Here is a 15,908-nt window from a genome sequence, read left to right on the forward strand (position 1 = left end):
TTTCTTGTATGTGAAGAGCTTTTCAAATTTTGAAAGTCAACTTTCTTCAAAGACGAGTTTTGTTCTAATTTGTTCAACGGTAACAAATAGGGCAAAAGACTCTATCTTCGCGTATCCATTTCATTTTTTTATTTTGATTGTGTTATTATTTTATTCATTTTACTATTTTTCAAGTTGAATTCTTGATTTCTTTATAAATATAATATAATTACGTAGTTTTAGTTTAACAGACTTCGCAACAGTTCGGTTGTTCAAAATTGTTTATCGGTGCAATAGTTCACTGTGTGTGCTTCTCTCCCTTTCTTCAGGAACCAAACATTTTCCAGGAAAATAGCAGCCATAAAATTTGGGAATTTTATACCATATTTTACCACGTATTTCGGTGAGTCGTTTTCTTTACGCTTCTAGTTATTTTATGAATATTTTATCGAGGAATTTCCAGTAGTCAGTTTTGATTTCGAGAGTCATCTCCAACTGGAAATTTCTACTTTTTATATTTGCATTTAATTACATGTATGTATTTTCAACCAATAATTGTGTGTCTCAATCCATATTGTTCATGAGCTAAATTTGTATTCTCATATATTCAAACTCATTATTATATTTCACATTCAATATATATTTTATTATATTTCAATATTATATGTATTTCATCATATTTTAATATTTTTATATTGATAATATACTATTTTTGGTTCATCTTAATCAATTTTACTTGTTCTTTAACATAATCTCTAGTTAGCCTCTTTTATAAATTCTATTATATTAGTGATCTGATGAAAGGGCCCGTATGGGACTAGCGTATCTCCGAACTCACAACATTTTTAGACCTAATAGCAATAGAAATTGTTAGGATAAATTTTCTGGCTTTACGGCGTCACACGTGCGTTACGTTACCGTTAATCACATTGCTAAACTACCATACTACCACATTACATACTTTTACGCTCATACAACAGCTGACAGTTACACACGGTAGCGTCCCGAGCCCACGCGCGCGCGCCGCACGTAACACATCACTAAATTGCAAAAAACAAAACATTTCAAAAACACGTATTCTCTATTTTGGTCCATAGTTTATATACACAAAGTTGCAAAAAATATATTAACATTTAGTAAAAAAAAATGAAACAAAAACTATAAATTTTCAATATATTATTTAAACAAATAATACGCTAACTTTTATTAAAATCTTCGGATAAAGTTCTGAATACGACCGGTCGCCGATAAAGATGAAATTTTGATGGGCAGGGGAGGGGGGAGGGGGAGGGGACCCCAAATATAAGGTGGTATCTTTGGCTTCCTATTAGTTTCCGAGATATTAATTAAAAATTTTCGTACAATACATAGAATTTTTCCTATACAGACGCAACTAACACAACCGTCTTTGCTGTAGTAGATATCATCGTTAAGTGTCGAACAGCCGTTGACGCAGTGGGGGTTCCAACCTGACTATCTATAGGGTGTCCTATTTAAAACTTTGCAGATACGACGACTGTTGCAGCGTTGCCGGCCGCCGGAAATTTATTTGACCTACCCTACCCTAACCTAACCTACATATGAATGGTAACTTACGGTAACTTACAACAAGGAAAGGAAAAAGTTACAAAAAGTTAAAAAAAAAATGGATTTTACATGGTTCACTCTATAGAAACGGAAGCCGATATCGCTATGGTATAAACTGCTAGGCTGTTCGACACTTGACGATGACGGTTGCTACAGCGAAGACGGTTGCGTCTGTATAGGAAAAATTCTATGTATTGTACGAAAGTTTTTAATTAATATCTCAGAAACTAACAGGAAGCCGAAGATACCACTTTATATTTGGGGTCCCCTCCCCCCTTCCCCTCAAAATTTCATCTTGATCGGCGACCGGTCATATTCTGAACTACAGCCAAATTTTCTTATGCAGAAAAATTCTCTATTTAAAGATCCACAATTAAGAAAAGAAAGCTTCCTATTATCTCCTTTAATTTCGGAGATATTTTCAAAAATATATTTTCAACCCTTCACTTTGAGGGCTATTATCACCCTTTTAATGTGAACGATGGTCGATATAAAAAAATATGTATCAAATATTTTCTTGAGAACTATCTTCCAGATAAGTTTGTTAGAGTTTCAGCCAGGCAAGGTTTATGACACGGCAAGCCAAAAACAGCTATTGGAAAGACCCTTATTATCGACATCATTTGCGCGACACGGCTGCAATAGTTAGACTACTTAATTGCCGCAATTTCAGAGATTTTAGATTTCAATAGCAAGGCCATGTCGTAAACCACGCACACCCGAAGGGTGAGCCGGCCGCGGATACTAACGGTTTCGTCGGTCACCGAGCACCGCTTGGTGACTTTGGGAAAAACCCCAGAGTTGCCAATCCGCCACCTACCCCTCATGCGAAAATACCAGTACCCCACCAGAAGGTATCAAGCCAATGAGCGCACTGGAAGAAAAAGCCCTGCACATATATATTCTAAGAAAACTCGCGCCAGACACATTCTTGTATTAACCAGTAACCTGACTGGAATCAGAAACATTAGTAATAAAGCATAAAAATCAGCAAGTATTCAGTTTGTTCCCACACCAGTGGGTGGTCCTTCGACTTAGACGGCACGAAGTTGCAATACCCGAGGATTCGAACACTCAGAGTTTCGAATCTTAACAAAGTTTCATTGAAATCGGTGTGTGTCGGTTCGATATATTCCCTTGATAGAAGGAGTGTTCACGTACAATTGGTTAAAACGTTAAAAATATTGTCAAAATCATTATTAATTAATAGCTTTATGCAAGAATTTAAAGCATTATTTAAAATCGCAATTTTCCACGACGTAATATGATGCAATACCAACCACCTTAGCCAAAACTGTACCTGCGCGCAACCCTTTTTTCCGGGCAAGACATTGTATAATTTTCTATCGCCGGAATTGATAATAATGTTATTTAAAGGCATCTACAATGGGTCACAAAATTATTCGTTCACCGTTTAAAACAGAATACCTCATTTAAAATTGGACCAAATGACTTGAGGTTTCTCGAGAAGCTATACAAATTAATTTACTATGATATGACCTGTCGTTTTAAAAAATTACAATTTGTCGAAATCGGGAAAAGAATAGTAAAAGGCAATTTTTTAACTTTTTTATTTGAGCCTGTAATAAAAATTTAAAATACGACATTTGTAAATTTAAGTATGTTATGTGTATGCTGAAAATTTCATCGGAGTTGGTGATCAAGTTTTTATAGCTTTTCGAGAAACCTCAAGTCATTTGGTCCAATTTTAAATGAGGTATGTATTCTGTTTTAAACGGTAAGCGAATAATTTTGTGGCTCACTGTACATGTTGCTAATAAGCCTAACATTTCTATAAATTCAAATTTGGAACATTCCACGGAATTCTTAGCTGCTTAGAAAAACCGTTGGGCTAATAGAAAGAATAGGCAACACCAACGATAGAGAGCGCAAATAAGGAAACGCGGAGAAGGAAGTCTGCATAGCCCATCCCCGTCAACCAATCACGGGGTGGGCCACTGCCAATCACGTACCCTCATTTGCTAACAATGTCCCCACGCAGGGCACCGATCGCAGGCTGAGACCTTCAAGATCCCGGTCGCAATCCCGAAATGGCACTGTTGGTCGAACAATCGCAAGGTACGTGACGTAGGGCCCGTGCGTTGTGTCGTATGCATAAAGTGTCGTGTTAAATCGCGTATTTAATCACGTGTGTGAAGTTAGCCCCGCACTTTTCGAATTTTGTATTTTTTGAAATTGTGCTGCATTGTGCTACGTTTGTGCCGTATTGTGCCATAAACCGCAACTCTGTAAGTCAAAGCGTACTCAAGAAAATTAAAAAAAACAAAATTTTTGATAGCCCCGCACTTTTCGAATTTTGAGTTTTTTTTTGTGCCGTATTGTGCTGTTTGTGCTGAATTGTGCCGCAAACGATAGATCGATAACATCAATAACAATTAAGAAAATAAATAAAAACAAAATTATACTAGCCCTGCATTTTTGCCGAAACAAACTTTTTTTTAAAATATAATTTATGATAACTTGTACTACGTTGTGCCGTCGATAGAAACTCGATATCTCTATTTATTTTGAAGATAAAAAATGTTGAATTTTTAAGAATACAAAATTTAATATCCGTATAACTTACGCGAACGGCGACAGATAATCGAATTCTGCAAGTTGTGCTGAATTGTGCTACTTACAATCTGCGAGATACACGCGTTAAAAGTTGATATTAGCTCAAGTGTCGCAATCGTTTAATGGAGGGGGTTTCGTCTCCCCGGACGCCTTGAGTTCGGGCCGGGGAGCGATAGGTGGCTGCGAGAGGGAACCGTGCTCTCGCAAGCGCTCGCCCGGCCTGCGGCTCGAATATATACAACTTTCGAACCGCGGTATGATAGGTGTCTGGGGCAGGGGTCGTCTGTTGTCAGCCCCACTGACGAGTCTAACAGACGATCCCGAGACGAAACACCGTTTGTTTTCTTTCGACTGCTACACAAGTGTCAATAAAAATTAACAAAAAAGGGTGGGGTGATTAAAAAATTGGAGATTTTCAAATTTTCGTTGATTGTGCCGGATTGTGCGAAACTAGCACAATAATTTTTTCTAATGACAAAATTTCGTCAGATCACCAGATTTCGCAGCACTGGCAAAGTTAGGAATCAGATGTTAAGAATCAGACGTTAAGAATCAGACGTTAAGAATCAGACGTTAAGAATCAGACGTTAAGAATCAGACGTTATGAATCAGACGTTAAGAATCAGACGTTAGGAATCAGACGTTAGGAATTTGCATGCGTTTAAAAGCTGGATAAGTGCAAGAGAGATTGGGACCCAAACATTGGGTATATCCAGCCGAGGTGTCGATTCTGCATTTGCACACATCGTTTGTATTCAGCCAAGTCGATTCTGTGTTGTTTAGTGTATTATTATTGTTTATTTGTTCTATTATTATTCTATTATTATTGTTAGCTTGTAAATTACTTTAATTTTCAATGGGAAGAAACTGTCCGGTTTCATGGAAATCACGGGCTTTTCCTAACAACATAAAGCACCTAATTTGCAGTCAATAGTTCCGCAGCACATTCTAAATAAATAAATAAATAAATGAATATAATTCAAACTATATCGTGTTTGATATCATTTTAATCAGAAAGATCTCACAAATGCATTAGAAATAGTTTCATTAAGAAAAGGTCAAAAATAAATAAATTTTATCATTGAATTAGTATTAGTCTGTTAGCGTCAGTACGTGTGCAAGGGTTGACACGTGGCACGGTCAATGCATTTGCGGCTTTGACCTGCTTTTCACGGATTTCTCAGGATTCTTTAGGCTATCGATACCCCGAGCCATATGTCTGTCATCGGACTTGGGCCAGCGGTAGTTGATACTCGAGGTGCGACGAATTCTAAGAGTCGCGGATGTTTTGTTTATGGAACGGCGATAGAGAGTTCGATCGCCGATCCTCGAAGGAACACGCGTGTGGCCGATGACCCGAAGTCATGGTGCCGCATGGCACGTGGAAAAGATAAGGATTTTCTAGAAGGATCTGGCGAATCCTAGTGGGGAAGATTTTAGATCTTCTGGTAAGAGGACCATGAGGAACGGCATGGCACTTTCCCCAGAACCTCGGATAAAGATTGATCGAACGCGTATTAGAACCGATATTACGGTTCGGATCATATTACACGGCTTCCACGTCGAGCGTCTTAGTTGCCAAGGGGGATCCCCCATGTAGAGGGGATAGTCACCTTGCACTTATCCAGCTTTTAAACGCATGCAAATTCCTAACGTTTGATTCCTAACTTTGCCAGTGCTGCGAAATCTGGCGATCTGACGAAATTTTGTCATAAGAAAAAGTTGTGTTAGTTTAGCACAATCCGACACAATCAAAGAAAATTTGAAAATCTCAAATTTTTTAATTACCCCACCCTTTTTTGTTAATTTTTATTGACACTTAAGGGGGTAGACACGGGTAATAATAGCGCGTTGACTTTACCGGCAAAAATGGGCCTAAACATGGGTTTACGGGATTCGACTTTTCGTCCTTATATGAAAGAATTTAGGGCTGGGTGGGGGCTTATTCGAAAGTGGAAGGTCCAGTGCAGTACGGTCAACTCATGTTTCAGTGGAATTATGTTAATGTTTAGTAATATAAGCGTCTAAAGTAGAGGAAAAAATCGACAAAATGCAGTCGCGGAATCGAAGCATTTTTCGGCCACTAAAAGAGTGCTGTAATTGAAATCATGAGTTGACCGTACTGCACTGGACCTTCCTCTTTCGAATAAACCCTCACCCAGCCCCAAATTCTCTCATATAAGGACGAAAAGTCGAATCCCGTAAAAGCATTCCTACAGACCAGTTCCGCCATTTTGTGGATAATACAGAGCAAGTCACGTGACAAATTCAGTTCAGCTAGTAGTTATAAGGTGGCGTCTAACTAAGAAGGCTGTCGATTTGGAATCGTAGCCAAAATCAGGCGTTAGCTTGGTTACGTCACTCGACTGTGTCAGCGAAGGCAAGCGAAAAAGGCAACAACGCGCGAACGCTGAGTGAGACGCACTACAGTCATGCTGTCCTTCTCTCATTCTGAATGTTGAGATCGTCCCTTTTCGCTAAGTTTTGACTAACGCTCGCCTGGATTTTTCACAGCGCCCCATAACAAACCTTGCTCAAAGTGGAGGTATAACAAGAGAAGAATATACCTCCTCTTTGCAATAATTTTGCAAATGTTTACATACATAAGTTGTATATAAGATATTTATTTATTTAAATTATTTGCATTCACTCAGAATATTGACTCCTTTGTATTTTTTATTAGTTTCGTAAAAACAATGTCGTATTCGGGAGCCAAAAATCCGCAGCAGGTTGATGAGAGTTCAATCGATAATCGATAAGTGTCGGTTAGATAAAAATAAAATCGAATATTTGCAGGCAATCGCAAATATTTATCGACCATACAACCAGTCCGATTTAAGACGAAAATGAGTGACAGAGCTCTGCAGAACAGAGAAATAATTTAATGTTAATATTTTTTGAATGATTAAGGCCTTCCAGGCTGCCAGGAATATGTTTTCTTTCAAGATATGAAATTGTGGTGGAATGAAGGAAGAAATAGTTGGCGATTGAAGCGGCGTTGAAAGAAGAGCTGATAAGAGGCTTGATCAGTTCGTTTCTCAGAACTCAAGAGTAGGCCCAGGCTCTCGGGTTTCGTTGGTGGGCTACGACGAACTTGCCGAGGAAGCTGAGGGCACTTGATTTTCGTCAGTCGAAGTAACAACACCACGTTATAACGCGGAATAAATATCTTAAACTAGTTTTGTGTTTTATTCTATTCTTCTGGCCTTTTTACTCCTACAAAATACATAGATAGTCATTTTTCACTAACTAAAACCATTCAGGCCTTTTTTTAACCGACTTCGAAAAGGAGGAGGTTACTCAATTCGATCAGTATGTATGTTTTTTTTTTTTTTTTTTTTTGTGTGTGTTCACCGATTACTCCAAGATGAGTGTACCAATCGGAACGAAACCTTTTACATCTTGTAGGGTATGTCTTCCGGTTGGTCCCATTGAAAAAAAATTTTTCATTTTTTCATTGTTATTGTAAAATACAGGAAGTTTTTAATGTCAAAATTGGACGATTTCAATGAACTTTTAATATGTTGTCGGGGAAATGATTCTGAACAACTTTTTCATTATGCATAATTAACGGAAAGCTTTAGTTTCCGAGATATTCGTAAAAAACTATTGTTACTACTACATTGAATTCTACGTATGCCTACGTGTCTTTACCGGTGTATGAGTCAGCATGCAGTCGCCGATTCTCTACTGTTTCTTGTATACATGTATACTTTCCAAGGCATGAACCGATTGCGATGAAACCTTTCACATTTCCGCGATATCTCACTTGCAAAAATTTATGCAATTTGTTATTGTTAATAACTATTGTTATAACTTGTATGGAACTTGTTATCACTAAAAACTATCGTTGTTGCAATTAACCAATAAGAACGGTAAACCACCTTACGGCATCCTACAAATACTGCTCGTTCCACTAAAAAGTGTGAAATAAAATAATTTTTAACAAAAAATACAACCGACTTCGAAATGCACTAAAAAGTATGAAATAATTTCTACTTCATTTATACAAATACCCAACAGCTATTAATAAAACCTATCTACTCGTTAAATAGTATACTAAATACATTTCAACCTTTTCGGAGGCGGCGCAAAATTAAAAATACTCGAATATACGATGCTGTCAATAATGATTTGATAGGTTATCGACGCTTGAATCTTTCTAGTATAAGAAAAGTTTTTAATTTTGCGCCGCCTCCGAAAAGGTTGAAATGTATTTAGTATACTATTTAACGAGTAGATAGGTTTTATTAATAGCTGTTGGGTATTTGTATAAATGAAGTAGAAATTATTTCATACTTTTTAGTGCATTTCGAAGTCGGTTGTATTTTTTGTTAAAAATTATTTTATTATTAGTACCTTTTCGCTGACTAACCTAACCTAACCTAACCTAACTTAACCTTTTTCTATCTAATTGAAACTAAAAGAAAGCTCCCACTGCTGATCAAACGGGTTAAATGTTGTACTGTGTAATAGTGTAATTAGCGCAGGAGGAGCCGGCTCCTCAGCATGCACGCGCTACTTTCCAACCCAGGTATACATACAGTACAGGACTTTCGTGCGGGCCCTTTGCGGTCCCGTCGTAAACTGCCATAAAGTAATTTGTGCAGTTCGAGGCCCACCTCCAGGATCTGCTCAGCTGTCAGCTGTTCGAAAGCGAAACACGCGCTACGGAACCTGATATTCCAATTTTCAATTAGTTATATCTCTAAAACGAAGCCGCAGATTGTGCCGATGTGGTGTCGCCGCGATTGTTCATAACCACGGTTCGAATGTAATCAATAGCCAACACTCTCGCGATTCAGCCCGCCCTCTACGCGCGCTCTAATTGGACAGTGTTTTTCGTTAATAATTCAAATACTTAGCTTCAACCAACATTCCCGATGTTTCGGGAATTTCGGGACACCCTCTAGAAGACTGACTAAACAGTAGATGTTCACATCCAACTTTGAATAAGGAAATTTTCGAAAACATGAAAGTAATAACTTCATGTTTTTAAAATGTACAAAATAATCAAAGATTGAATGTTTATAATCTTACCTTAGGAACCTTCATTCGTCGTAAAAACATAAAACCAGAATCTCGTCCAGAATTTGGTGAAACATTCTCTTTAATTTCAATTGTATCGTCAGCGAGATAATAATGTATCTCAAGATCGTGAATAATACCATAAAGATTTTGTGTATCATCCCAATAACCATAAAATCGAAGTACTTGTTTATCGTATTTTAAGAAGTCGCCACGTGTGTCAATCCTTCGATTAGGCTTTTTTGGGAATGTTTCCTGTGTTGCCAATTATAAAAACAAAAACAAATAGTTAACAAGACCAATCGATTTGAAAGTTTTAAAAATAGTTTTAAGATAAATTTATATGTGCAAATATTATAAATAAATCTAAATCTATATTAAATAAATTTTAAAGACAAAGCGTATAACAGGACAGTACGGCCAAAAGTACCTTCGAGCCGATTTTAGTCGGCAATACACCATTCAATAGCTTACCAAAAGAAACTGTTGTACACCAACCCTGTGGTCAACACCGTATCTCAACTGGGAGAGTAGTTACAGGATAGAATAGAAAAACCGATTTTTGGCTATATTTTCCCTTATTATGAGATTTAAAAAATCTGAAAAAATTCTGGAATATTCTAGACATGTTTACTTATGATTGTGAATTTTTTCAGATTTTTTGGTTGCAAATCCTATGCATGAAAAATTAAAAACGCAAAAAAGTCGAAAGATGGAGATTTCGGGTAGAAGTTTTCGAGGTACTAAATTTTTACTTTCAGTACAACCATCCTCGATTTTTTAAAAATCCGATGCTTTCGACATATTTCGTGCGATAACACGAAAAACACTTTCAATATGTTTGTACATATATGTATGTACCTTTTTCTTATTTAAAGTTAGAGTTAGGTGAGACACCGATATGTTTGTTAACTTGCAATAGTGATTCCCAAACTTTTTTGGTTTACAGCGCACTTAGTGTGTCAAAATTTGTTCATGGCACTCAGAATCAGAATATAGACCTATTTAACAGTTGCAATGTGTAGTTGGTGTGCTCAAGTTGGTTCAGTTAAAAAAAATATTAATGAAACACATATTTCAAATTCACAAACAATTTCTATAAAAATATTAAATAAGTACATAATTTTGAAAGAACAAATCATTAAATAAATACAATAGATCACAACCAATGAGGCAGGTATGCCTATTGTTTAGTGCACATCTGAAATCTTAGAATCAACTTGAACACAACCATTCTCATTTCCTGTTCGATATTGTTTTTGCATATATAAGTAAGTACTTATAATTTTTTATTCCAGCATAGCGATCGCGGAAAATACAATTTCCACAAATATGACATCGTAAGTAGTATTAAGATTTGCTAAGTTTTATTACTTATTGTTACATAGCAGCGATGTCTCCACGGCGTGGCGCGGCCTTCTGAGGCGCCGCAGAGCATACAGTAATGCCTCTCACGTTGTCCCAATGTTGTTTTACCCATTTTGTCCACCTGTTTCTTCCTACATCCGAACTATATTCTCTTCATTGGAGTCAGCCACGCAACACGCGACGCGGCTTCTTTGATGAGAGTTCATTTTATAATGAAGGAATATAAGTTTCTTAATCTTACTTTTTTTACCCACAAAGGGTATACATAGCAGGATAAGATGGTCAAAAGTGCCCTTGAGCCGATTTTATTCAGCAATGCACCATTTTATAGCTTATAATAAAAAACCATTGTACACCAAGTTATAGGGTGAGAAAGAAAAAGTGGTTTTTGCCATATTTGCCCTATTTAGTGGCATTCAAAAAATCTGAAAAAATTCTAGAATATTCTAGCCATGTTTCTTTATGATTGTGAATTTTTTCAGATTTTTCGGTTGCAAATCCTAGGCGTGAAAAATCAAAAACGCAAAAAAAGTCGAAAAATGGAGATTTCGGGTGGAAGCTTTCGAGACACTAGATTCTTATTTTCACAGTAGTTAGATATTAGCATGATGGGTGTCCTCAATTTTTTTCAGATTTTTCAGTCGGGTGCGCCGTGTTTAAAAAAATCTGTTGGATTATAACTAACAGAAGGTAACTGTAGAGAAACCGTTTCTTTTAAGTGAAAGCTACAATGCCTCTACGTTCTAAACCTTGACAAAGGCAATAGTAAGGCAACCAGATGTGTCTGGTTGTCGTCACCTAGGAAAAGGGACTGCATCGCTAGGCAGTGCCATAAACATTTGCAGGTCAAGAAAACAGACCCCATCATTGCTTGAGGGTGTCGACGATTCATTCGGTTTTGAGAGTCCTACAGAGTCAGACGTATTTTTCCGAGCTGTGCAATAAAGTCAGTTTTTATAATATAAAACAAATTGTTTTATTTAAACACCCATATCCAATAAAATCAAAAACCGATATTTTCGACATATTTCGTGCGATAACATGAGAAATACTTTCAATTTTTACATTTCCTTTACACACTTAGTGCATTATGTGATTTCTAACATTTCTGCACTGGATGGAGCAAGATCTGAATGGAGAGGGTGAAGTTATTGTAAATAATTGAAAATTACGCACCTTATCTCCTAAAATATTCGACAGTTTTCCTACGTTGTCGGTGGCTTATTGTTTAAGGTGTACCGAATGGTTAAGGTGTCCGACGGCGCCAGTGACCGCCGGACAGGTAACAGCGTCCGGCAAGACCTCAGGCACAGTGAGTTTACAAGTGAAATACCAAAGTGAGAATTACCATAGTGCACACCCTGAGTGGACACGAGCAAGCTAACCATCCACGGATCAAGGCGTAATTAATAAATAATTGCCTGAACAGACACCAACAACTTACATAATAGAAGAACAGCACTCCTACAAGCCATGCGGCCTCGCCGCGGTCGACAAAATAGAAGTAAAATCTGACACCACGAAAAACATTAATAACCACGAAAGCATGGACAAAGCAAGCACATCTAAGGAAATGTTATAAAAAATAATAAAAAAAGAAAAAAGTGGTTCACTTAACGCAGCAGCTATGAACAACATACTACAGAAAGCACCCAGCAAAAGGAAACAAAACGCTCAGAACCAGAATCCAATACCGAAACTACCAAGGAACAACAGCAACCTATCACAAGAAGACATAATGGAAACCTTCTCATCAGAGGACCAAATCGCCAAAAATCAATCAATAGAGGATCTAGTATCCGAATTAAAAAGCCAAAACGACGCACTGCGTCGACAAAACGAAGCGCAGCAAATCCAAATTAACGAGCTGTTAAGAAGGCTCAACAAGAGCGAAGACTCGGAACCAAAATTTTATTTTGCAACCCCGCAAAGAACACCCCAGCCACCAAGAAGTCCAGCCAAAACCAGCCGACGAGAAACCCATCATCCCTGCTACGGCCCAACGAAAACCAGCCAACAGAGGAGCAGGTTAGGATTAACATCCCCCCCCCCCATATCATACATGATATTAGCGCGCAAATAACCATTAACACAATACAGACAAGCTGTGTAATAATTAAAGCAAATTTTTGAACAAAAAAGACATCTGCAAACTCCCATAACTTATACATCGATACATCCGAAGACTATAACATAATTCTAACAGTATTAAAAAACAAAAAATTAAATACACTCCCAAATACGAAAAACCGCAAACAATACTACTGAAAGACCTTGAATGGAACTACGATCACGATACCATACTAGACGCGTTAAACAGTACAGTCATAACCAAGAATCGAAGCCGAATGCTGCAGTACCGCGAAACAGAATAGCACGAGGTAAGTTTCTACTATTCAACGATTCTTGGTTATGACTGTACCGACCCCTGCTGACCTGACGTTCGGTCGTCGGTGCTGAGCGGATTGCAGGTTTCTGGCGCTTTTTACTCGAATTTTTAAACGTTAATAACTGGAAAACAAAGCCGTAAACGCTATTTCGTTATTCTTGATTTTCGTCTTATTTTGATCCCTAGAATCACCCCTTAAAATATTGCCCACCTATTGTCGAACACCCTGTATATTTTACCTTAATTGTACATATAGCCAGAGAGCCGGTATTACACCACTTATTTTTATGTATACTTCATGATAATATATTTTAAAAATATTTTTCATACGTTATTAAATGATTAGTGTGTATTCTTATGTAATTAATAATTAAAAAAAAAAAATTGGTCATTCATGGGGCGCGAACCTGCGTCAAAAAGCTTCCCAGCGGTTCCGCTGTCGGACACTTTAACCATTCGGTACACCTTAAACAATAAGCCACCGACAACGTAGGAAAACTGTCGAATATTTTAGGAGATAAGGTGCGTAATTTTCAATTATTTGCAATAACTTCACCCTCTCCATTCAGATCTTGCTCCATCCACTGCAGAAATGTTAGAAATCACATAATGCACTAACGAGGGGTACTACCCAAGTGTTACGCTCACTTATTAATGAAACTTTGCCACCTTGTAGAGCTCGTCGCCCTGAACACGCCTACACCCCCTTTTGGGGGCAGACGACTAATTGTTTAAAAGATATTCACAATTAAAGTTAGTTACCGCTTACATTGAGAAGCATGACAAACTAATACATACAAATGCTTAGCTCCGCGGTAAAACGCTTGACTCGCAATCTAGTTGTCTACGGTTCAAGTCCATGATTTACAACTTTTTTTTTCTTTTTTCTTTTTAATGATAATTTGTCTCTTTTTGAATAACTATTACAACTGTGCTATAATCATTGCATTTATTAATAATTAATTACATGTGCTGAAATTTTTTTGGAATTTAAGTTATCTTTTCTATCCAATACGTACATTAACACCCTTACCGCATTCAAAATTCGATATATCGAAACTATCGATTAATCGAAACTATCGATATATCGAAACTATCGATTAATCGAAACTATCGATATATCGAAACTATCGATTAATCGAAACTATCGATATATCAAAACTATCGATATATCGAAACCATCGATTAATCGATATATCGAAACTATCGATATATCGAAACTATCGATTAATCGTAACTATCGATATATCGAATTTTGAATGCGGTAAGGGTGTTAATGTACGTATTGGATAGAAAAGATAACTTAAATTCCAAAAAAATTTCAGCACATGTAATTAATTATTAATAAATGCAATGATTATAGCACAGTTGTAATAGTTATTCAAAAAGAGACAAATTATCATTAAAGAAAAAAGAAAAAAAAAGTTGTAAATCATGGACTTAAACCGTAGACAACTAGATTGCGAGTCAAGCGTTTTACCGCGGAGCTAAGCATTTGTATGTGTTAGTTTGTCACGCTTCTCAATGTAAGAGGTAACTAACTTTAATTGTGAATATCTTTTAAACAATTAGCCGTCTGCCCCCAAAAGGGGGTATAGGCGTGTTCAGGGCGACGAGCTCTACAAGGTGGCAAAGTTTCATTAATAAGCGAGCGTGACACTTGGGTAGTTCCCCTCGGAAGTGTGTAAAGGAAATGTAAAAATTGAAAGTATTTCTCATGTTATTGCACGAAATATGTCGAAAATATCGGTTTTTGATTTTTTTAAACACGGCGCACCCGACTGAAAAATCTGAAAAAAATTGAGGACACCCATCATGCTAATATCTAACTACTGTGAAAGTAAGAATCTAGTGTCTCGAAAGCTTCCACCCGAAATCTCAATTTTTCGACTTTTTTTTTGCGTTTCTGATTTTTCACGCCTAGGATTTGCAACCGAAAAATCTGAAAAAATTCACAATCATAAAGAAACATGGCTAGAATATTCTAGAATGTTTTCAGATTTTTTGAATGCCACTAAATAGGGCAAATATGGCAAAAACCACTTTTTCTTTCTCACCCTATAACTACCCTCCCGGTTGAGATACAGGGCTGAAACTTGGTGTACAATGGTTCTTTAGGTAATTATTTAGAAGTTGGTCCTCCTCACCGATTTTCGTGACCTTGAAATATGTTGTCAAGGTCATCATTCTGAACAATTTTTCCCTATACACGTTACCGCCGCTCGGCCTTAGTTTCCGAGATATTTGCAAAAATCTTTGGCAATTAGTTAAAAGTTTGCCCTCCTCACCGATTTTCGTGACCTTGAAATATGTTGTCAAGGTCATTATTCTGAACAACTTTTCCCTATACATGTTATCGCCGCTCGGCCTTAGTTTCCGAGATATTTGCAAAAATCTTTGCTTAAACTTAGATTACGTGTACACTGTATTCCGGGAAAAATGGAGACTGAACAGTGATTGAAACAGTGATTGAAGTGGTTTGAGGTTAGGGTTAGGGTTAGGGTTTTGTTTTTGATTTTTTCACGTTATAATTACTCTTTCTTTCACTTTTTATATATTGTATACCTACTATTCATTTTGTGTTTTGTCAGAAATCGGAACATTTCGCCCATAATGTCGAAAAATGACATTATACGTTCATTATCATCATGTTGACGTCGGAATAAAAACTCAGCTATATATCTCACGTAATGAGACGTACGAGTTCCATAACGAGGAATATTAGCTCTCGTATCACGCCATGTACGCTCTAAACCTAAACCTAACCTAAACCAAACCTAACCCTAACCCTAACCCTAACCTCAAACCACTTCATTCACTCTTTCAATCACTATTCAGTCTCCATTTTTCCCGGAATACAGTGTACTGGTGACATAAATATAACTGCAGTTTTTTACGAATATCTCGGAAACTAAGGCCGAGCGGCGATAACATGTATAGGGAAAAGTTGTTCAGAATGATGACCTTGACAACATATTTC

At 37.1% G+C, this 15,908-nt stretch overlaps 1 protein-coding gene across 1 annotated transcript in view; it reads right to left on the reverse strand.

Moving 5' to 3' along the window:
• Positions 1–15,908, reverse strand: part of LOC114880645 (EF-hand domain-containing family member C2-like) — a 47,525-nt gene that overhangs the window by 27,443 nt on the left and 4,174 nt on the right. The window contains exon 5 of the mRNA XM_046285269.1: positions 9,184–9,426. Within this exon, the coding sequence (XP_046141225.1) occupies positions 9,184–9,426 (243 nt within the window). The remainder of the gene's footprint in view (positions 1–9,183; positions 9,427–15,908) is intronic.

This window comes from Osmia bicornis, chromosome 3 (genome assembly GCF_907164935.1).
Source record: "Osmia bicornis bicornis chromosome 3, iOsmBic2.1, whole genome shotgun sequence".
NCBI classification, from domain to species: Eukaryota; Metazoa; Arthropoda; class Insecta; order Hymenoptera; family Megachilidae; genus Osmia; species Osmia bicornis.